The sequence below is a fragment of the Chamaea fasciata genome, unplaced genomic scaffold (assembly GCF_029207755.1).
Source record: "Chamaea fasciata isolate MVZ Bird 193981 ecotype frontalis unplaced genomic scaffold, bChaFas1.0.hap1 SCAF_1, whole genome shotgun sequence".
Taxonomy (NCBI): domain Eukaryota; kingdom Metazoa; phylum Chordata; class Aves; order Passeriformes; family Sylviidae; genus Chamaea; species Chamaea fasciata.
Genome location: NW_027094086.1, coordinates 21588195 through 21612159, shown reverse-complemented (window position 1 = coordinate 21612159; position 23965 = coordinate 21588195). Strand labels below are relative to the sequence as shown.

At 39.1% G+C, this 23965-nt stretch overlaps 1 protein-coding gene across 2 annotated transcripts in view; it reads right to left on the bottom strand.

The window, feature by feature from the left end:
* Positions 1-23965, bottom strand: part of RNF19A (ring finger protein 19A, RBR E3 ubiquitin protein ligase) — a 57469-nt gene that overhangs the window by 2383 nt on the left and 31121 nt on the right. For both annotated transcript variants that reach the window (XM_066177902.1, XM_066177907.1), the window contains exons 3-10: positions 17977-18727; positions 12297-12505; positions 10234-10378; positions 9507-9669; positions 4897-5011; positions 2711-2872; positions 1818-2031; positions 218-361 (exon numbers count right to left, since the gene is read on the bottom strand). In XM_066177902.1, the coding sequence (XP_066033999.1) occupies positions 218-361; positions 1818-2031; positions 2711-2872; positions 4897-5011; positions 9507-9669; positions 10234-10378; positions 12297-12505; positions 17977-18593 (1769 nt within the window). In that variant the 5' untranslated portion in view covers positions 18594-18727. The remainder of the gene's footprint in view (positions 1-217; positions 362-1817; positions 2032-2710; positions 2873-4896; positions 5012-9506; positions 9670-10233; positions 10379-12296; positions 12506-17976; positions 18728-23965) is intronic.

The window sequence follows — 23965 nt, the reverse complement described above, 5'->3', positions numbered from 1 at the left end:
AAATACTTTACTGAGCTGTAGCAATGGTGTTACGCTTTGGAAATAACCCTGGGCAAATGCAGTGAGCAGTCACATGTAATTCCATTTATAACAATTCCATTTGTAAAATCTACAATTTCGAAGTGGAATCTTGAATGTAGAACACCTGAGGCATGCTTAAAACATCCTTTAGTAAGCAAGGCTTGTAAGTATTCTATTTACATCACATTTCTCTTACCTGTCCAAAGGGATGTAGGAGTTCAGAATGGATCCTGCCATTGCTTTGGTACTGGCATTGTCACTAACTGTTCCCAAGCTAACTGTGCCAGATTCTCCACTCAGACTGTATCGTTCTTTCTGCACATCTGCTTGTACTTCCAGTCTTTGAGAGAAAGAGAGAAACTTGCATATACTACCACAACAGTTTTAAAGCATACTAGCTGAAAATTAGTGTCACTTTGTACATGGCAATAAGTCAGTAACAGAGTTCCTGAGTCACTCCAGTACAGATATGTTTATTTATCCTAGTGACACGTTCTCCATTCCCACTGTCAAAAATCACTATTTTTTGATTAAAACCAAGCAAACAAAAAACACCTCAAAGCAAAACCAGATTAATTTCCTAAAGGCATTAACCAGAACTTCTGCACTCTTTCCCTCCTGAGACTTACAAGGACAACTTCCAGGTTCAGCTACAGTCTTCTGCAGATAGTACATTATACTCTAGAAACAGTAAAAACCATCAGAAGGGTACATAAATTCAAGACATGATAGTTCCCCTGTATCCCCTGCTGCAAATTATTACTCATCAAGTAAGAGGCAGAGAGCTGTGTTCTGTACTCTCCTTTACACTGCATTGCTATAAACTGCAACAGGAAAAATAGAAACCTGACCTATCTTAAGTTGGGCTCAGCAGATAAGCCAAAAATCAAATTACAAGCTTTTTTCCAAATGTCTCAATTATCTGTGTTCTGACAGTGAAACTGAAGTGGTTGTGGTTTTTTGGGGGGTTTTTTGTTTGTTTGTTTTTGGTGGTTTTTTGTTTGTTTGTTTTAACTCTCTGCTCTTTAAAGAAGAGAGTATGTATACCTCACTCAGCAGTCACAGCCTGGTACACCTGTCCCAGCAGAGGGGAACTCTTGATACTATCCCACTCGCTTTATTCTATATAGCCTGGACTGCCAAATTACTCAAAATGAGCAGTGTTGGCAGCTTATTTAAGGAGCAAATTCCATCCTGATTGGAAGGAATTCCAATGCTAACAATGGAATATTAGCATTCCACATGCTAACAATCCTTTCTACACACTCCCTTTCTCTTCAGGGTGCAGGAGAGCCAACTACCAGAAAGGTCCAAATTCACAGAAGGCACTGAGCACGTGACAAGAAGCTGCCACCTTGGCAAGGCCAGGTGTTCATCTGCCTCCCCTCCTGCCTAAGTCTATTTGGAGTTCACACTCCAGCCAGGTGTTCTGAAGGCGCAGCTTGGTGCCTGCAGACTGAACGAGTCAGCAGTTCTGACTTTTGGGTGAGGGGCACCAGAGAACAGAACCGCGTTAAAGACGAGCTGCCCCCCTCGGACTCCTGCCTACAGGCAGCTCTGCTGGGGAAGCAGGAGAACAAGATCTCAGGCCCCACTCAGCCTCAACAAAACCAAAGTCTTGAGGTCAGGCAGGATCTCTTTAAAATCAGCAAGTTTGTCAGAGAGGAACTTTTTATCTCCCAGAGACAGTTCCTTTTAATAGGAACCGATATCAAACAGCAAAAATCGGAAAACCGAGGCGGTGACTCTGCCTTTGTGCAGAGCAGGACAGCCAGGGCTGGGAGCAGGGCCCTCACCTGTTAAAGCAGTTCACCATGGCACTCCCTGAGAGGCTGCCCGTGATGCTGGCCCCAGCCAGGGCCATGGTGCTGGCTGTCTCGCTCAGGTTGTCCCGGATGGCTCCGATCCTGTCCATGTGGCTGCCGCTGGCGCTCAGGCTGCCCGTCAGGCCCCCGACGCTGCCCTCCCCGATGCTGGGGTTGTGACGCGCCTCTGCCACCGACGTGGTATCTGCACACAAACAGACAAGGCTCCTCAGATATGGAAGCAGCACTCAGCTGTTTCTAGAATGTGACCATGAAAGCGGTGTCTGAAATTGTGCTGAGTAGGATTTATAAAACATATGGTCACAAATAGAGAACTTGGTCAAAAAAAAACCCCAAAAAACCACAAACAAGAAGAAATAGTTAAAAAAAGACACCTTTCTTGGAGCTGCTATAATGGCTATGCCTGACATAACATATTGAAGAAAGCAAAAAATTAACCATGGATAGGACAGGAAACATGGATAAAAGGCATGCAGACAGACCCCATCGCACAGGATAGTGCCATGTAATCAAAAACTGAAGCATCACACCAGTCTTTAACTGGCCCTATTAAAAATAAAAGAATCTAAGCAGCTTCCACAAACCAGGACTCTGAAAGAGCAACACTAATGCTATATTAAAACTTTTACCTATGGAGAAGACTTGAGCTTGGCTTTGGTTAAAATGGGCAAGAGAAGCTTTAATAGTTGTTATAATACAGCCCAGCACAAAATGACAACGAGAAGTGATTATCATCTGAGAGGTGCCATTTCAGCAATGAGCAGAAGCGGCTGCAAATGCAAATAGCTACTCTAGCATCTAAGATAGAAAATACAAATCACAAAGCACATACTTATAGAAAATGGAACACTGAATTTTCTTACCTACAGCTGCATTTGTTCCACCAACATTTATATCATTTTCATCATCAAATTCTATCCTGACACCTTTTCCATTGCCAGCTGACACACCACAGCCTCCACTTCGACAGAGGGAAATTGGAACAACTCCATACACATAAGCCAGCATAATGGGAACACCAATACCTACAGAGGGAAGTAGAGTCTTTCGTTAAAAGTGACTTTTATTTTAGAGCCTTTCATAAAAGCAATTTCATTTTCCAAGATTACTTAATATTTGATTAATATTACACATGAAAGAGATCAGGAGGGAGCAAAATTAAGAAATATTGGTAAATCACTAATGAAAAATGACAGGAAAGTACTTTCAGCAGGCACAGTGTCCTCTGTCACCACTGGTAGGAAGCAAAGCTTAATGATTGATGAATTAATACTTTCCATGTATCCACACCATCCTTTACAAACAAAATAAAAGTACTTAAAGATTCACAAAAGCTCCACTGGTGACTCCACTGTTCCACCTGAGAGGCAAAAATAGCAGAGATCTATTTCAAATGTTACACAATTAAAAATGTTAGTACTTCTACTACTTTAATAAGGGGCTTCCAATTACATCCACTGAAGGGAGACATGGCTTTGCTATCAATTTAATAGGACTTAATATTATTATTACTCTGGGATTTTTCAATATAAGTTTTCCTTAAAAGTAAACAGTTCTGTGGAGTACGGTGGCAGGAATTAAGGGAAACCAGCTAAATGAACTGTAGACTAAAGCACACACAGATACACACACATCCATCCCACCACTTTGAGTGGATGATGGAAGTTAGTCCTTTGGCACATGAATTAAATCATCTTTGCTGATGGAAGCATACAGAAGGTACAAAAACCAGCAGATTGGAAAATGTCAAGTTGGCACATTCTGAAAAAGTCCAGAGAGAAGCAGATCTAACAGAAAGGCTACTCAGTCTAATGTAAAAGAAGGGTTCCAATTATACAGTCTCCTTCATTAGAAATTGCTTACATTCAAGGAGCAACTCCATATTCTTATGGTCATTATTTTGGAAACCACACAATGCCCTGAGACTGGAGGCCATGTGTTAATGGAAATGGGGAAAGAACAAAACGCCACAAAATAAAACCCAACTGCCTTCACTGAAAAGCCACATTTCATCTCTATTCAGGAATAAAGAAACAGCTTGAGAGAAATGAAGTAAGGCAGACCTATAAATACAACTATGAGACCTTGTGTCCCACCACCTGTTTAGCAGGGATCTGACACCACAGCCATATGAGAACAAGGCAATGCAGACTGACAGCAGTTTTCGTGGCTGGCATAGCCTCATTTGCACAGTGGTTCACCATTGATAACAAGGAGTTTAAAGCCACAGCTTCCTGGCCAATTTGAACCATCACTGGCTAAAAGTGGCCATGTCTTCTGGAGGTTACTCATTACTCTCTGAGCATTGCTGCTGGCACAAGGGGAAACCCTGCAGACAAAACTGTGTGTACCCAGGGCTGATCCAGCTTTAAACTAAATGCTGGGTCTCAGTGTGAGTCAGCTGTCCACAGCAGCTTACTGTACAACTGTGAAGATGCCTGTGCTGCAACAAAGAAGCGGTGCCAGGCAAGTTCCCTCCTTTCAAAAAAATCTGGGTTTACAGTGATCTTGAAATTACCTGGGAAGATGAGACAATCATTTTCTAAGGAACAGCAAGATTCTCCTTAAATGCTATCCCTCTACAATCACCATGATAAAGAGGGTGATGCAATTTGAACTGACTCCCAGAGCAAAACAAGTCATTTCTCAACTAGTGCAATGTTTACTGTAAGAGACCATTTTTGTTCTGCATGGAGAGAAGTTTGATATGAAGTTATTAAAATATAAATAGACTCTGTGGCAACAGTTTTTTTCCTTGGTCCTTTAAAAAACCTTTAAATATTTCCATCTTTAAAGCCAGATGTGACAATGTGGAAACTTCAATTTACAAGACAAAACTTAGTTTTAATTCTTCAGGAAACACTCCATTAAAATCAAGCACTGTATTCTTGATTCTGCCCCAATAAATGTATAACCTCAGACTCCTCCTTGTCTTGGTTGCTTCACCTATAGAAGGAAACCACAGCACTTAGCTGTGTTAACTCATGAGTGTTTAGAGAGTTCTGGTTGCAAGGTGCTACCAAGACACAAAATAGCAATATTTGCTTACCTACAGTTACTGCAGCTACAACTGGAGAAACAATTACAGATAAGGTTACACCACCTGCTATAGCCAAGTTTCGCTTGTGCTTTGAAATGTCTTTGCCTTCGTATCGATTGTGAATCTTGAAAGAAGAAAAGAAAGGGGGTTTAGAGTATTATCAACATCAATAATACACTGCTGCAAGGATGGAAAAAGTGACAGCTTGAAGTTGTACCCTGTTGTCTTCCAGAGAGACCACATTCTATGCAATGATTTATTTCTTATCTCAAAGGAAACAAAATTTATACATATCCTAATTTTAGGCAACCTCTTACAAGTTAAGAAGCCCTCCCATCCAGCAATTAAGCATTTATTCTCAGCCTTAAGTTTGAAGAACTAGGTAATTGAAGAGCTTTGTTTAATCATTACTTCATCTTACATGGCTGGGAAAAATAGACAAACTTTCAGGAGAAAAGAATTGCCATATATGATCAAATTGACACATCTTATTCCCAGTTGTCTTTTCCCTGAACAGTACGGAGCTAAAACTTTCACAGATTACTAGATCTATAGGAACAGGCAGACATAACAGAGCCACGAGACAGCCTTCACCAAACACAGCCTGGAAAGAGGGGAAAGCAGGAACTCCATTGCTCCAGCAACCCCTCATGACCAGCTGTTGAAACAATAAATGTTTTTGCAAACCTAAGTCTTAGCTGTGCTTCTGTTTACTGAGGAATCTGCTACCCACACCTCTTACTGATGGTTCAAGTCTGCAATAACTCTGAAATGTGACTGCCTTAAACTTACCTGTCACAAACCCCACATGAACCTGAAAGGCCTTTAAAGATCACTGTTCTACAGAGATTTCCTACATCTGTATGTTTCATTTACTCTCTCTAGGAACACGGTTTCTCAGAGGTATGCACTACACCTGTCATCATTCTTGGCTAAGATATAATTACAAAGAAACAACAGGTATCTTAATGCCTGTCACAAAGCCAAGTTAATCCTCACTCCATCTAAGGAAGAGCACAAAAATGAGTACACAAGAAGATAATGACAAAAAATGAGTTGCATGTCATGCTTTCTAAATTATCATGCTATTGAATGCTCTGCTTTCTAAAATATAATTTCAATTAGGAGTTTTGGTAGGGTTGTTCTCATTTTGGAATAAACTAAGTCTTTGTTCAGGCAAGGCAGGCAAGGAAAGGGCAGAGAAGGCACGGTGCTTTGTGCACAGGGAATGCATTTACTTGCTCTGAGGTACACTCTACAGAGAGAAATGCAGAGTGAGAGAGCACTTGAATATTGAACACGGCTATGGATTAAAAAGGAAAAATTGAACATGGACACTCTAACAGTATGTGTGTGTAAGAATTACAAACCCAGAAAGATTAGGTTTCATGGGGCTCTGAGCAATTAGCAGGATCGCCTAAGGCGCTGAATTTTACTGTTATGGACAATAATAACTCCCCAAACAAAAGGCATAATGCAACAAAGACATCCACAGAGGTTACTGGATTCCTTAAACACAAAGCCAAAAAAAAAGGAATGGAAGGAAGAGGTTACAGAGTAGAAATTGATTTAAAACATCAAGATAGAAGGTTATACTGGTAGAAACTACTATGAAATAAGTGTTCCGGTTTTATAGATACAAGTCTCGTAATCTAAAAGGTTTCTGTGTTTATTGAAATTTCTCTTCTGGCCTAGTGTTTTTGTTTAGTTATTCTTTATTCAATATCCAGAAGACTAGCACTTCCTCAAGGAAACTCTTATCAAAGCACAAGCACAAACTCCTCCAATGCAAAAGGACAGACAGAATGTTGAAAAAGAACAATAAAGGTTCCTTTACCAAAGCAGCAGCAGCATTAAGAAAATAGGAAGTAGGTCAGATTACTATGAATGGGTATAGAAGAACAGCATGAGGGTGTTAGGCCAAAATCAGAAAGGTTAAACTAGAGGAGACAAAAAGCAAAGGATGTCAAAGTCAAGGAGAAATTATTCTAGGAGTACAGTGCTAGTAAGAGGAAGACGAAATTGGATCAATTTCCTGTTTAACAAAAATGAAAGACAGCCAGCAGATGAAACTGGAGACCTGTTCCTATTTTCTTTTCCCTTCAGTTGTCATTGAAGATTAACTGTGAGCCAGACAACTGGTGATGAAGAAGTAAGATCTGTACAAATACAGAAGATTGGAGCATACTTCCATGAGCTGATCTGAAAAATATCTCAGTAAGCCAAATTTAAGGTTAATCACTAATAGTAATTTTTGAAAATTATTATTAGTAGATGTCTGAAAAAAAAATTCCAGGAAAAATGGAAATGGTTAAATGGCAATAGTAATCTTAAAAAGGGTACAAATCAAGAAGCTGAGGAAGCAAAAGACCACTGAACTGAACTTTTACTTCCTGAAAACTGGGACCTTGTAGACATCAAAGCAAAGGTAGGAAACAAAAAGGTCACACTGACTTTTTTTTCAAGTAGAAATCATGCCAACTTAATTTTCTCCTGTAACAAGATAACTCAGCCTCGGGATGGGGAGAAACAGATGTCACACACTGACTAATTGAATTCTTACATTCTTGTATGACACACAAGCAGTTATAATGGTCCAGACTGAAAAAAAGGATGAGAGAAAACGACTAAGCTTCATGTGAAACTACAGAAAACATGTGAATAGTAATTTTTTCTAACTACCCAAACTGAGACTCTTCACTTCCTACTTCTTCCAAGAGATGTGCCTTGGATCCAAGAGTAGTGAACATTTTCATTAATGTGGAAGACAGGAGGAGAAGAATGTGTGTGTTGAAATTCAGGCCAATACAATCTGGCATGAATGCATAATTCTGCAAGAATGCCAGAATTAACTCCAGTCGTGAGAAGCTCAAAAATAGTCTGAAATGACCAGATGCAGCTGAATGGCAATGAGTTCAAGACTACCCATAGGAAGAAGCCAATCGCCTGAATTAACAGTACGTGGGAAAGGGTTTGTGTTTTAGAGTACACAAAATGAAAACAGCGTGTTGTTGAAGAAGAGGTAACTGGTAGTTACTGGCACAGAATCACCCTTTCATTTAATTCAGCAGTAGTAATGCTGCTGCTTCACTGTTGTATTCAAACTGGACAAAAAGGTGGCACAAACAACTACAAGGAAATTCAGAAAAGGAGAATCAGAAACCTAAACCAGTGTTTTCTTGACAGTTTGCCAAGAAAAGCTGGAAGTGCTAGATTTGTTAAGAATAGACCTAAAGTATCATTAATTATATAATGGCATATTGCAAAACACAAGGATTCTCTGCATCAGCTGAAGAACAGGGCAGCTGGAATCCAATGTAAATTCTCTTCCTATACCAATGTTAAATGCAGTAAGTTTTTCTAAGGAAACCAAGCTTGAAGGGCTTGTGGGATCTCCATCAACAGATGTTTTGATGTGCAAATATTTGACAGGGATCACAGAGAAATGATCACTAAGCACTGGGATACCAGAGAAATTCTCATGAGGCTGCCTTCACAAACGAATGCTTTGAGACATTAATACATGAAAGGAACTCTGTGATGGGGTCCTGTTCCAAAATAGCAGAAACGCTAATCATGCAAATGTAATTTGAAACAGGTAACTGCTGCCTTCTTCCTCTCCTCACTTAGAAGGTTCCACTGACTGTATGGGGCTAAGCCGTAACAGAATAAAAGGGTCAAAACCCAACTGTAGCAGAAAGCAGTGTACTCGCTAGAAAGAAAAAGATTAAATAAACAGAGTGGAAAAGCTGCACCCCTGAACATTTTGTCTAGCAAACACATTCCCCCTTCCCTCCCCAAGAAATGCAGAATTATGAGCCTGTGCCAGTCACAGTGAGAATCCATGCTGATAAAAGCAGAAAAACAAATCTTCCAAGCCATCATTTCAAAAAGCCCATTTCCAAAAGATCTAGATAACTTATTACTATATCCTAAATTACATATAAAAGTTTGTTGATTACTTTATAGTAAAAGCTATTATATTTTTTAAGAGGAAATATATCAACTGCCTTCTGATTAACATGATTGTTTCCAGCTCCTTCCCAGAAGAAGTAAAATGAAGACAGGCTAACTAGCACTGAACACTGCTCGACATTAGTGGACTGGCCCAAGGCAATTAACAAGCTGTTGAGTATAAATGCTTAAATATGTGCATGCACAAACCTGAACTAGCATAATTTTATACTAAAATTCTGGTAACTATCTGCTTCTAAGAAAAAAAAAAAAAATCTTTTCGTCTTCCTTGTGCTCTAAAGATTAATTCTAAGGGACAGAAGGGGAACCAGAGATTAAAACCAGAGCAATTTTGAATGAAAAGCATGCAGGGGTTTTCATGGCAGGATGTAGAAATTGGAAATTGTTCAACAGTGTTTTGCTCTGCATGTTTTAAGAGAATCCAGATTCTCAAACACTGCTTTTCATTCCTGTACAACTGACACAAATAACCTTAAATAAAGCAGACATTGGTTGGTTGGCTTGGTTTTTTGGAGATTGATTGGTTATTTTGTTTTGGCTTTTTTTTAGAGGCCAGTTAAAATACCCAACTTAACATAGTATCACCCAAGCCATACAACAGAAGGTAAAACCCAAAGCATGTTGGGAAATGAAGCACTTTTTACCTTACGTCCCACATATACAGGAATTCCAATAATCATTGCAGGAATAGCAATGCCAGCTATTAAGGCAATTCCTACAGGAGCTCCAACAAGTGTCCCTAGTTGCCACAGGATTTTCTTCTTACGGCTCCATGGTTTCTTTCCCCAAAATGTGCAACCTGATGGGCTAATAGAGAGAAATAAGAAAGCTGTAAAGAAACTGTAAATAAATCAACTTAGCTATACACTACTGAATATCTCTCCAGTTACATAATTATTGTCCTTAGGTTCAAGTTACAAGTGTAACACATCACCAGTTATTTCTTCAGATTTTTTTTTTTTGCCTTGAGAGTATATTTTGCAATGTAACAAGAAGCATATTGCATATTGCTACACACCAATCTTGGGTTCACAGTAACGTGTACAATCAGAACTTCTGTATTGCCTAATACAAAGACAATACAGCTGTATTAAGACATCAGTAAAAAGAGGGTGTGTTAATCCAAAATACTTGATTTGTACAAAGAACATGTTGCATGCATAAAATTTACAAAATAGTTTAAAATAAAAATAATAAAGTACTATTTTAAATACATATATTGAAAACTGACTTAATTCTCAGATATGAATACTTCAACTGTGATTCTCTACTCCAAGAGGAAGAAAACCAGACTTACAGCACTTGGGAATCTCCTAAATACTTTAGAAAACAAATTACCAACCACATAGAATTTTTTTTTCTTAAATGTACCTTAAATAATGTAAATCTGAGATCTCTTTCATACACAGCCAACAGAATTCACAGCCACAGACAGCACAGGTCATATGATTGCAGCTTCCATCATTCATTTTTATTATATAAGCAGCACAGCGTGGGCATGGCTTTATGTCATCAGCTGTTTAAAAATGAATATTAAAATCGTATCAGTTCCTCGGACAAGCAAATATAATCACAATGCAGACATACATTTGGGAAAACTGATTGAACCATTATCTGAAATAAGGTTGCTTTACAAATCTTCATTTTGCCATGAGTTGGTATCAAATTTGTTTTTACAAACCTTGGATTGAGCAAAACTAATGAAAACAAAGTGTATTAGACCACATAGAAGTAATTGAACAGCTAATGCATACTCTGTTCAAGGATTTTCTAAGCCTAATGAAATATATATTAGAGTCTGACATTAAATATGTATGCTAACACAGGACAGATAATATGGTCTCTTTAAATATAATCCTCTTTTACATTTCATCCTGTTACGAATCTTATACTTGAACATTCAGTCTCCACTCTGTTAAAGTATCTTAAATCCATCTCCCCATTCACATTAATGTACTTTGGTACTGTCAACCTCCTCTTGAGTCCTTTTCACAGCCCTACTTTATGCTTGCTTACTCCCTAAAAAATACAGTGTAGCAGAAGAAAACTCTGGAGAATCTCCGTGTTCCCCAGTCATATGTGGAAAAATGAGGTAAAGTGACCAGCCCTGTCGAACAAGGGCTCATTGAGCAACAGTGAAATACACAAACACCACAGCTGTGATCTTCACTCCTGTTTAGCACCTGCACTTTAGTGTAAGCTATTTATTCACAGCAGCAGAAATACCTTGCAGCTCCTAGCGCAGAACTGAGTTTACTAACTCTGAGTTTACTGCCTCAGTGCTGCGGGTAGGACAAAGGGAAAGGAGAGCTCATGCTTGATAGAAAGAATACCTAAAGTGGTGCAAAACCAGCAGAAGAAAGTACCTCTACCAACCCCAGTGCACAAGGAGAAAGCTGAAAGGATTCATTAGCTACTCCCACATGGGAGCACATGCACAGCTGACAGGGCAGAAAATAAACAGGGCAAGTTCTTCAGCACAGGAAAGGCAGAGCTACTGCTCTTCAGGCTGAGCGGAGTTGAAAGGGTAAGGAAAGGAGCTGGTGTGCTCATTTTTTTAGCTTATTTTCAAATTTATTTGAAAGCTAGATGAAGATGGCAATTTTTAGGGCAAGATGGGGTGCACTGTTAAAATAAGACAGAGCAAACTACAAATTAGAGACTCTCAGTCTGGGGCTGGATTGCAGAAAAACAGCTCTAACTACAAGGTGCAAGCAAGTCTCTTTACCCCAGATATCTACCTCGCTTGTTGAGGCAGAGACAAAAGTTGCCAAATAAATCAGAGTTTGGTGTAATTCAGAGCCACTTCTTATCAACAGCAAACTGGAATCCTGATGTGCTAAACTAAACACTACTCTGAATAGTTTATCCTCTTTTTTTGGGAGTTACAAACAAGCTTAGCTTTAAGAGATGGAATTGTTTGGCTTCTGGTAGACAAGACAAGACAGATGAGAATTTCCTAGAAAACTAGAAATTAGTGCTAACAAAGACGTCAAACATCAGAGCTGTCATCAGAGTAGTAGTCTTTTTGAAAACCTAAAATCAGTGGTTACCAGTTTTAATTTTAACAGCTGGGAAATTTCACCTACAGTGGAGAAAACAAGTATACTAAGTGACACAACTAAAAAAGTCAACATGCTAAACATGGGATGCCTTGCGGCAAATTCGTTTGATTTCACAATTTTAAACTACAAAAGAACTTTAAAGGATGACAAGCTTTGAAGACTTAAGTCAGAAGGTCTGGTCACAGAGTACTTTGAAGCGTAACATTCAAAATTTTAATTCGAATTTATAATTGTTATTTTATGTTTCTGAAAGACAAAGCATCTAGTGTCTATCTACCTTGTCACCATTCCATTCTTTCCTTCTCTAGGGTTACTTGTGCAATGTACAGAAGAGATGTTTTACAGACACAGGACCCTAATCACAAATACCTGCTGCTCCAGATTCCTGGCTGTAACTGATAGATGAAGAACGAATTGTTCTCAGGCGCAGACTCTGAGCTCTCTCCTGGCGAGCAGCATCACAGGTCTGGTTGGGATGCCAAATCTGCTTACAGTGGTAGCAAAACTCAGTTCCACAGCCCTCCCGTCCACACGTCAGCTTGGGGCAGCTGGCACATCCAAACGCGATCACAGCGTATCTTTAACAGGAAAGAGGGGCAAGAGAGAATTTTGTTAATAAAACCAGCTCTAAGTATAGAACAAAGCTGTCAGAGCAGCTGAAGCAGGTACAAAGGCAGTGGACATCAGGAGCTGACTGCTTCCTTCAGGAGATGGCCAGCACCAGTTCCTCAACACCTCTTTCCACAACTCTATTGTCATTGCATTAGATTAAGACTGTGGAGAAACACTATAATCACTGCAACACTCACTTACCTTTACTCCATGCACTGTTCAAACATACTGTATTTAAAGTTGAATGCAATACTCTAAGGTTTACAGTCACCAAGAAACCAGTTTAGAAGAGTGGGACAATAAACCTAAAAAGGGTGTTTAAGCAATTAGGAAAAGTTATGGTTTTGAAAGTGTCCCAGTCACTCTGGGCACATCTTAGGCTGACCCTGTCTGAGGGAGGATCCCTGCTCAGTGACCTGCTGGGTAACCTACAGCTGTAACGACGTCTGATTTGGCACTGCAAGACAGTTTAGGATTTTACTAGTTGCCTTTTATCATGAATACCACTCTTTATTTTAAAGATGTTAATTAAGTCTTTGCATTTTAAAATGTCAAAACAGCAAATCAAGTATTTTATAAATAGGATTTTGGTTTCTCAATAATTAAGGCTTTTTTTAAAAGACATTTCAAACGTAAATGCAAAAATTGGTAAGAGTTTGGGCCTCTATGCCACCTTTACTCTGACAATACTACAGAGCAAAAAACCTCCAAGAATGCTGAGGCTTACAAAACCGTGTTACACTACTTTGTAATCAGACACTACATGAACAGTTCTATACAATGAGTTGAAGTGACAAAACTGTTTCTTCATTAGACCTGCATTTTGAACTTCACATGATAAAAATTGTGTTCATAGTAACAGTAAATACAAACATACGTATATATGTTTATTAATTCATACCATTGTAGCTTTTCTCACTGATTTTATGCAATAGCTTTCTTTTAAATATATAATACTAAGTCCACTGGTATAACATTTAAAACAGATATATGGTTTTATTCACATGAACAGGGTCCCTGAGTAGACTTCAACAGATTTATAAATGCAACAAGACTTAAGTTTCTGTCTGTTCAAATGAAGGGAATTTTATTTTAAAAGACTGTTTATTTTTACCCCCTGTCCATTTTATAACAGTTGCATAAATTAACTCAAAATATTCTTTTCTAGCAATGACACTTTAAAAATGTTTCCACTCACAAGCCTATCTTAAAATTTAGCTGTTTTTATCTAAGTAGCTAGATCTGAAACTCTGCAAAGTTAATGCAAATCCTATCCCTTTCATTGTTGTTTTAAAACAGCATATTTGATATTCCTCCCTAGGAAATCTTGCAAACAAATAGGACTTTCAACGTCTAACTTACAGATGATAAAGTTACAAATGAAACACATGCTTGCCTGTTTACAAATATTTCTTGCTTTCCAAGAAGAGATTTATTTCAATAATTGCTAGACTCTTCTATATTGCTGCCAAGTTAATCAGCTTCATTTTCCCCACTTACTGCAAACTGAAGAGATAATTGCTTTGCATGTACACAAAGAGACTCTGATCCAAACACTTCTCCAACATACAGGGATACATTCAAGGCTTGCTAATGCTAGATCAAAAAAATCTCAGGTCTAAGACACAGAATCAAGTATCAATTTATATCCTGCTGCCTTCCTATCACTAATGAAGCACGGGCACATCTCTGAAAGCACTCCCTAATTTGGACTGATCTATTTGGCACACCTTTAGAAAGTAACTTTTTAGACCAGAATAAATCTCAGTACAAACTGTACAGGATTACAGGTTTAATTTTGACATTTGCATTCTTTTTAAAGGAGATGTGAAAGACTAAAATCCTTGTTTAGGCTGAGAGAAGGGACAACCAAGCAAACTGGAAGTAAAACCCAGTGAAACAAAAACCAGAGGCAGTGAGTGATTAATTGAAGGCTGCACAGTGAAAAGATGGATAAAGAATCTGCACTCTTTTGCATGATCTGCATTTTGCTTGATAAAGGTATGAAAATTTAGGAATCACTGCTCTCTTCTAATGATGTCAGCAATACAATCTCAGAGCAAAACCATTAAATAATTCAAACAGAAGAGAAGACAGAACACACTTGGAATACTGATTCAGTAACGCTTGTTAAAATTACACTTGAGAACTGGGATGAAAAACAGAATACAAAGATACTGGTCTAGGAGAAGGCTCCTATCAGTGCTCCTTCCCCCGGGGAAGGATCACCTATTTGACAGTGTCTCCTATCAAGCCACTGCTGGTAGGTTACAGTTGGTCCAGATTTTTACAGTGTTTCAGGTAACAACCATGAAGAGGATGCATTTGAGCTTGCAACAAAAGCTGTGGATGAAGCAGCCCAGGGTCAGAAAGTCTGTGGTGTCAGTGGTATGGACCATTCTGGCACGGAGCTGCTGTAGTGCAGGAGACTCCTCAGCTGCCAGACAGCCCACCAGGGGCAGAGCTGCTGCAGCAAAGGTTCTCCTCCAAACTGATCCGCAGCTCTCCTGTTGGGAGGACAAGTAGTTCCCCATTGGGACAGAAGTAACAGCAATACACTCAGTACTGTACATAACTTTGATTCAAGATCTGTTTGGTTCATGATTTGCTGTCCCAAGGACTTGTTTTTATCCAAACAGAGTTGAAATGAAGAGGAAGAAGAATTATTTACTTCTTAACTATTAATTGTTGTTTCCTAAGAACCCAGGAGACCAATGATGTAAAAAAGCCTGCAATGTTTTAACAGACTGATCTAGTTTCCCTCCATTTTTTTCACTTCAGGGATCAAAGTTTTTATAATTGCTTGCTCTTTATGTGGTCCAGATTTTTGACTTAGTGTGATGCCCAAACTCTGAAGCAATACTACATGGGATGTTTGGTCAAAGCTGAGAAGAGCTAAAGCACTGTAGTGCACCATCCATTTTTTACCTATTTGCACAGTAATTTTTTTCCTAACAAAATGCTCCATTTCACACCAATTTCCTATTTATTACAGTAGTTGTTTCTAATTTTATAGTCAACTTCAGGAAATTATGCTACTCTCTGAAGTTATTGCACCTCTCCTACTTTGGGGTTAATTGCAAATTTAGAAATGCATTCCATCCAGCTCCTTCATGAAATATTTGATCCATGCTACAAGGTCATAAACCCTAATGCATTCTGTCAGTACCACATTTCAAAAACTGTTCAGGAGAAGAAAAACACCCTCAGCTTTAACTGCATATTGTACAACTGGATTAGCTGCTGAAGCAATTAGAAACTGCACCTACTGTTGCGCCACATAATTATTCAAGCAAATGCCTGCTGATCTGAAGTTTGTGTGTACTGTATGTAATGCATCATCTCTGAACAGCATTTGTTAGCAAAGGCTCTTCTGTGGAAGTCTGAGTCGTGTTTGCTTCCCTAAACCTTACAGCTGTACAGTTCCTTCCTTCATCTTCCTGCTAAGCTCCACCACAACATCAAATCCCCATTATTACTTACCACACCACTTCCACTTCTCCTTCCTACCATCCCTCTGTGCCTTCCCTCAGTTGGGCACATACAGACTTGTCAGACAGTGCTGTGGTGGCAGCCTGAAAGCCAAATCTGAATTTTTAACTGGAGGATTCATACACAGGTATTACTCCTGCTGGAGGCACTATTGTCTATTGTTCAAGCAGTATACCCTTTCCCCTAAACTACTTAGATTAACTTTTGCTGAATGCTCAGTCCCTGCTGCCCAACATATATAGGGGTTCTGAAGGTTTCAAAACTATCAGGAGAAGGCTGGGAAAAAGACAAAACATGACTGTAGGAGCTCGTTTGTTTAGGATGACAACCAGAAACATTGATCCATCTGAGAAGTACCCAAGCAGCCAACTTTATTCCACCTTAAACTAGTAATGATAATTTAGTGAGAAGGCACTATATGTGCATTAAAAGCAGAATTCATCTATCACTGTGAAGCATTTCCCTGCCACTTTAAGTATATTAGGAAAAACTGTGGTCTCTGAAGTACAACATAAGGTTGCCCACGCAGTACAACCAAAACAAGTTAAATAAACCTGCCTGAGTCTACTTAATTAAGTACTAAAAAAATACCTGAACCACTGAAACATGGTTTAATAGAGAATAGTTTAAACAGGCCGTAAACGCTTCTCCTGGGCTTGAATAATAACAGTTTGTAACACAAAATCTCAGGGCAAAGCATACTTGTGCCTATCAAATAATACCTTCTAGTGGTTGTTTTCTTTTGCAGTATCAAAATATTAAGAGTAAACTCTACTGGCTTTGTCCTAATGACTTTGTTACAGGCTCATGCAGCCAAAACATCCCTCAAGTTATTTTTCCGTCTGTCCTCGAACTATTGCCACAGCGATGCCATCCACTTTGGACCAGATATGAAACTATCACCTTTTCAGTCTCTGCTTTTGACTTGCATCAGCAAATCCTGTTTCTTTCAGAGTATGAAAGCAAAATTGCATTTTAAGTAAGTCCTAAACATTAAGCACCTGGTTATTAATATTACAGTATTTAATCTACCTAACAGTCAGTCCTATCTTGTTTGTTCTCCTGCAAAATTTTTCCTGTTCTTCATTCTACTTATTGCTCATCTGTGAGGCTTTGAAACAGAGCTGTCAGCCTCGGAGCTTTTAGTGTGCACTGCACATCTGGATTGCAGTCATGCCTATCATCTTTAGCGGTATGATAACACAAACAATCTCTAAAAAAGCAGCTCACTGAAGAATGGCATGAGACACCAGCAGCACAAAAGCATGAGCTGCTGCTCTGTAGTATTCAGACTACTTAGAATTCAACGTGATTTCAGAACTGTTTAAAGTATTAAAACATTGTTTCCCAGATAATAAGCAGGAACAAGCTGATTATCCTGCATCAGAATCCTGCTGACAAGCAACAAGTGCTGTCTCAACCAGCCACAAGATGGAAGATATATGAAACAGGAGAAGCCTTTTAACTCAAAGAAAAGCTTAAATCATTTTCCACAGTTAAAAAGCCAAATTACCCACTGGCCTTTAATAAGTTAAATTACAGTCACCAAATTTTCCATTTTTTTTAGTCTGAACTTTGTACCATTGCCTTGGCAGTACAACATCTAAATTTCTTTTGCTTGCTGTAAATGAATGGGAGGCATCTACCAATAAAAGTTGCTTGACGTTGCTGAAATTCCCTCAGTGCAGGAAAAAAAAAGAAAAACCTACTCGAGAAAGCATTTTATTTTGGAAGGTGGTTGTAGCTTGGGATGGTTCTTACTCTTTTCATTTTCATTTGTTTTGATTTCTTGTCTTTTTTTAATTGAAGAGAATTCTGCCTGCTATATACCCATAAAATTGTAACAACACCGTAAGTAAAGCAAGTAACTCTTCAAAAGTCATAATGCTATGAAAATTCTGTATCGACACTGCCACTTTTTTGCAAACACAGGAGAAATACATACCCACAATCTGGAGCTGGGCACCATCTACAATCAGGATCTGCAACCAGCCATCGCCTAAGCATAAACTCTTCGTATTTTTCCATCAAGATGTCATCATTTAGTATCAAACGAATATCATGTGGATTAAACCGTTCTGAGCATTCCGGGCAGCTAATATTAACTCTGCTCTCAGAGATTTCTATCCGGAGATACTGACGCAAGCAATCCACACAAGATCTATGGTGACAGGTCATTATCTCTGGGAACCTGTCCTTGGAGTGCCGCAAAAGGCACAAGGGGCATTCCATGAAGTCTCCACTTGGTTTGCTGCTCGAGGTTGTTCCGTTATCAGAAGAGGTACACGTGGAGAAAATAGAGTTCTTGTCTGTACACATTTCTGAATGAATACTTTCAATACTTGCAATTCCATCAACACCTCCATTTAAATCCCTAGACTTGCGTTTCGTGTCTTTTTTCCTCCGAAAAAGTGAGCCCAATGAGATTCTTCTTTTCTTTGGTGCCTTTTTAACGGACGGCAAACTCACAGAGGAAGCCGAAGACTGGAGGTCGCGATCAGAGCCCATTTGCCGATGTAAACTCATGTCTAGGTCACTCATCAGAAAGGGGTTAAATTTCATATACAATCCTAATCATTTTTAAGGATCGAAGAGAGGCAGAGCATACAGGCATATTATTATGTAATCCAGTTTGAGAATCTTCATGCAGAAAATTCACATGTATCTGCTTCCAGCAAATTCTTCAGAAGAATTCCCTGTATTAGGAGAAGAGATGGAAAAAAAGGCAGGATTAGAATCACAGCTTTCACTATTGGTTCTGAAAGGTCACAGCACTCTGGTGACCTGTAATTCCTACTGCTACCATCTTTTCCTCACCATCTGACCCAATACCGCTTTCTGTCAGCTTTTTCTAGGCTTTACAGCCTTCTTATCTTAACAAGCCTGAAATTTCCTTCTGGTCATGGACTATCTTTGTTACACTTAATCAGTGCAGAGAAGGGCATCTGTACTCCCCTGCTCCCCAAGGGAAGTGGGTGTGTGCATGTGTCTATGCATGTGTAGAAACTACCAAAACTCAAGGTGACAACTAAGTAAATACGCAAGTTTTTCTATAAAGCTTAGCAACAGGCCTATAGCATTGGAAACTTTTCTGTGTTCTCTACCTTATATTTTCTGCACATGGGATAAGGTCTAGTGCAAATCCAAAACAGGTAATTAAAAAAGATTTCTCAGTGTTTTTTGAACCATTTAGACTGACAGCAGAAATTAAATCACTGTGGCTAAACAACTCAAGATATTCTCAAAATCTGAGGGTTCTCAGAGAAGTATGCATATTTATAGCATAAGGCATCTGAATCTATCAGGGAGCAGAGCCACAGAGTGAGTGACAGCCAACACTGCTTGATTATATAGAACTTGAAGGGCACGGCAAAAACTACAGTTAAGGCGACAACATTTGAATTTTTTATCAGATATATTTCTGTAAGAAAAAAAAAAAAAGCCCCCAAACCAGATTCCCACCACATACCAAGCTTCAGTTATTACCTATGTACAAGATGACACCAAGGATTTCCTTCTGTTCTCTGCTGCTTAACTGACTGCACAGTGAGGAGAAAGGAAGAACTCTTCCTATTTTCCTCTGACAGCAGGAAAAGCGGCAGATCATCTCCAACCAAAACCACTAAGTTCTCCCCAAACATGCAACTACCCCCACCTCTTGGAAGCTTGACTGTACAAGAGGATTTTTTTTTTAAACTTTGGGTGAGCTGCATCTGTAACAGAAGAATGAGCAGGCATTTCTTACGTGACACCAGTGTTGCAAATCTGCATGCAAAAGTACTGCCAGAATCCTTTCTTTCCCCATTGTTTCCCAACTGACACCCCCCCCCCCCCAGAAAGGTGTGAATGGGTTTCTATGGCCTTACCAAAAGATAACATCAGAAACTGGATACTAAACCTAAGTCCAAAGGTAGAAACAAAGGAATGTAGAGATTAACGCCTCTGTTTATAAGAGCTAAGCAGTCTACGCACCCATTAGAGACCGGCACAAATCCAAACGCGTGCTGTAGTCTCCGGAACAGGGTCACTGAGCTGCTTGAGTCAAGACTAAGGAAGTTTCAAGGGACAGCCGACCAGCAGCGGAAACAGGAATCCCTCTCCAAAGAGGAAACACAGAAATAGCCCACAGGCTGTCCTCTTGCCAGGGCAACGCATGCAGCGGATCCACTGCTGGACCCTCCTCAGACCACCGTAGGCAGCCGTTAAGAATGCACTAGCAGGTTGCCAAGGCAACGCTACTCCCTCCGTTTAGACTACCACCCAGTACGGCAGCACTCCACAGGAAGACTTCCTCAAGTGCAGAAATTAAAGACAAGAGAAAAAAAGAGAAAAAAGAACCCCACCAAAACAAAAAACCCAACCCCACACAAAAACCCCAACCAAAAAACCTGTACATCTCCTGGTTTGGATAGAAAGAGGTCTGACATTTTGAGCCTGTAGAGTTTTTGCAGAATTAAAAAGTCACCATATTCTATTTTTTAAATGCTGAATTATTACTGCTTTCCTTTTTTTATAATAAAGGAAAATCTTACCACTGTGAACATATTAAAAAATAATCTCAGCTTACTCTCAGAGTCTAAAATAAAGAGTCTAAATACTTCAAGAACATAACATACTCTTCCTTCCCTCCTAAGGGAACATTTTTAGTCAAAAAAAAAAATCTATCTTGGATGCTTTACCTGCTCCTGTTCCCAAAACAAATTTAATAATTTTGCAGCCGCTGTTTCTCATTAAATGAACCAAAACATTCCTTGATCTAAAAAAAAAAAAAAAAAAAAAAAAAAAAAAAAAAAAAAAAAAGGTGAAACTGAAGAAAACTGCTCCATAATTTTGACAGAAGACGACATCCTTGTGTCCAGGATCTTGGCATTATGTTTTATCATAGACAGACACAACTGGTAGACCATGTCTGAAATATACTACAGATACAGTCCATTGCTGACATTAAATTTATATGTTTAGAAGTGCAAGAATAACCTAAAAACATTTTCATAATTGGATAATTGCTAACAGTGGTATGTTCACACAGATACTACCAGGGCAGTGAAAAGTGCCAACCTCCTAAATCAGGAGAGTTCATTAACAAGATGAACAGCAAGCAAAGCATTCATTTCATGCAAAAAGTCTTGTTGTTGTTTGTTTTTGTGGGTTTGGTTTGGTTGTTTTTTTTTTGGGGGGGGTGGGGTGGTGTTGTGTTTTTGTTTGTTTTTTAAAAAAATAGAAAAAGGTAGGAAGTAAACACAGTAACAGAGCCAAGTCTATGACTACAAGCCTCCCCCTCCTCCCTTTCTCTAGAGACGAAAGAATGTGTATTAAAGCGTTTCTGCCAGTTCCAACAGATGTACAAAATCAAGAAATAGCAGTTCTGGTGATGAACGAGTTGTACTTTTTTTCTTTTTAAATAAACAAAGGTTCTCCCATGCTGTAAAAAAAGAGACCAGTACATCCCATAGTTCTCTCTGCATAATGGGATCTGATTGGCAGTCTCTCTAAAACAGCAGATTTCTCTTCTAAGGAAAATTTGACAAGGTTTTTGAAGAGAAAAGTTGCCAGTTATTTCAGACAATCATCAATTATGCTCTTTAGGTTTAAATGCATAAAACTAGTTTTAAAAGCTGAGCTCTTCCTTATATAGTAATTTTGGACTGACATTCTAGTGACGTTCAAAGATGACTTTGCCGAAGAGAAAAGATTTAGCAGATGATTTATTAGAGGAAAAAATGAAGACAAATGTTACAATGCTAACAATGATCAGAGCTGTACTAAATCATAAAATCTTTAGCAGTGCAATCTAGTGCACTGGCCAGTTCTCATGTTGCCCAACCCAACAGAGCATCTGCATATTTCTGCTGACAAAAAGAAGTAAAAAATACTTGATTCTGTGCAGCCAGAGAACACAATGCCCATATTATTCCAGTAACAACGAGTCCACATGAAGGGGAGATGCTGTGTGCAAACTGAAGCTCTAAAATCCAACTACTTGAAATGAGCTGAGACACACAAACTATGGTAATAACAAACAATCTGATTTTGAGGCAACATACATTGCAAGTTTTATATTACTCTCACTGACCAATATAAACTCTGTCAACACACAGAAGAAACTAATATAGGCAACAGCAAACAAACAGAAAAACCAGAGAGTGCAAATCCTAAAATTTCTGAGCTCACCACTGTTCTCAACATTTCCTCAAAAGCACTTACTACAGAAAAAGCACATTTCTGGCTTCCCGCCATGCCTAAAGCCCTACCACAAATCCAAATTCCAGCCGTGCTTTGCATTCTGTTTGTGCCACAGACTTACCACAAAACACCAGTTGCCACAGCACAAACACACCTTGTCATCTGAAGATGCATAAATGACATTTACAGTTGCAATAGTCACCTATTAAGTATTAAGCTGGTATCTATTCCTTCTGCAACCCTACCTAAACTATGTAGGGAAACTTAAAGAGCATCCAGCTAAATTCCTTCAATACTTCTCTATGACCGTGCTCCTGTAAGTAAATGGTACTGCTGACCCTATCATGGAGGGGGAGGGAAACGAAATGGGAACAATCTTGCAAAGGGAGAAGATTTCAACTCAAGACATGACTGGGGTGATGAGTTTCTTCTAATATGGCCCTCCATGGCACAATCTTGGCTTTTCTCATCGATTTCAAAACACTTTGGAAATGCCCTAAGTGCAGCTGAGAATAACCCTGCTGATTTTGCAAGAAAAGAGAGACAAACGCCTACCTCCATTAACCAGCTGCTGGGGAAAATTAGCTTCCTCATGCTCCTAACTGTCCTCCAAACACATGGGAGGCACTAGCTCACACGCTGCTTGCTCTTCAATTACACACTCAATCTGGTGTACAGAGACAAAAAAATCAGAGTCTGCCATCAGGACAAACAGCTTCACGCATGTTTGCAAAACAAAGGCAGGCTTAAACATCAGTGTAGGAAAGGAGAAAATCCACCACAAACATCGATGCATCTACATCATCACTAAAACTCCTTAAATATTCCCCTGTGTAATTGGAGCTTAAATGGCAAATCTAGCCTTCTGTTCCAAACAAACTCTCCATCTTAGGCATTTGCTCCTTCAACGATTTAACCAAGCACCAACTCTGTTAGCATACTGAAAGCTACTTCTTGATTAAAACTGACGTTTAATAGCTTCCTTTCTGACATCTGCAATCCCCAACATCTATACTCTCTAGCTGCTTTCTGAAATGCACTCATCCAGCTTAAAGAGAGCTGTAAAAAAATCCAAACTCCTCAGAGCTTGAATTTCAACCACCATCACAGATAATTCCTGCTTTCCTCTTCCAATGAGGAGCTCCTGTCAATCACACAGCATCCTAAAATTTCTAAGCTGTGATGTTCTTAACATAGAGGAATCTCTAATCATCTAGGAGAGGCATCAAAAACAAATTTTCTTTTTTTTTTAATCCATGGTCTAAGAACTATAAACCTAGTAGAATAAAATGTAAAACAAAAATATGCAAAAGCTGAAGCTACTAAAAGAAATACCAGCACACAGGATTTTGAAATGGCAAACAAATACCTCATTTCAATGGCCATTCACTAAATATCAGCTCATTCCACTGCAGTTTTTAAAACTGGGGGAAAATACACTTTTGCCTGAGGATTTCTAAAAGAATATACCCCTGCTCACTTTACACATGCCTCAGGTTCAAGTATACATCTGGCATTGCTGAGCTAAGAGAGTGATGAACAGCCTAGAAAAGTTAAACGCCTCTGACAAGTTTAAATGTTGACATCTATGTGCTTCTGCAACACTCTGTCCCATTAAAAACATCTCACCATAGTCACGTCAATGCACATGGTGTCAGGGCATGTTAGGATTGTTACTCGGTTTTATTACAGATGACTTAGTACAAGCAGAACCAACACTTTGCAACTTGGAAGAAAACAGATGGAAATTA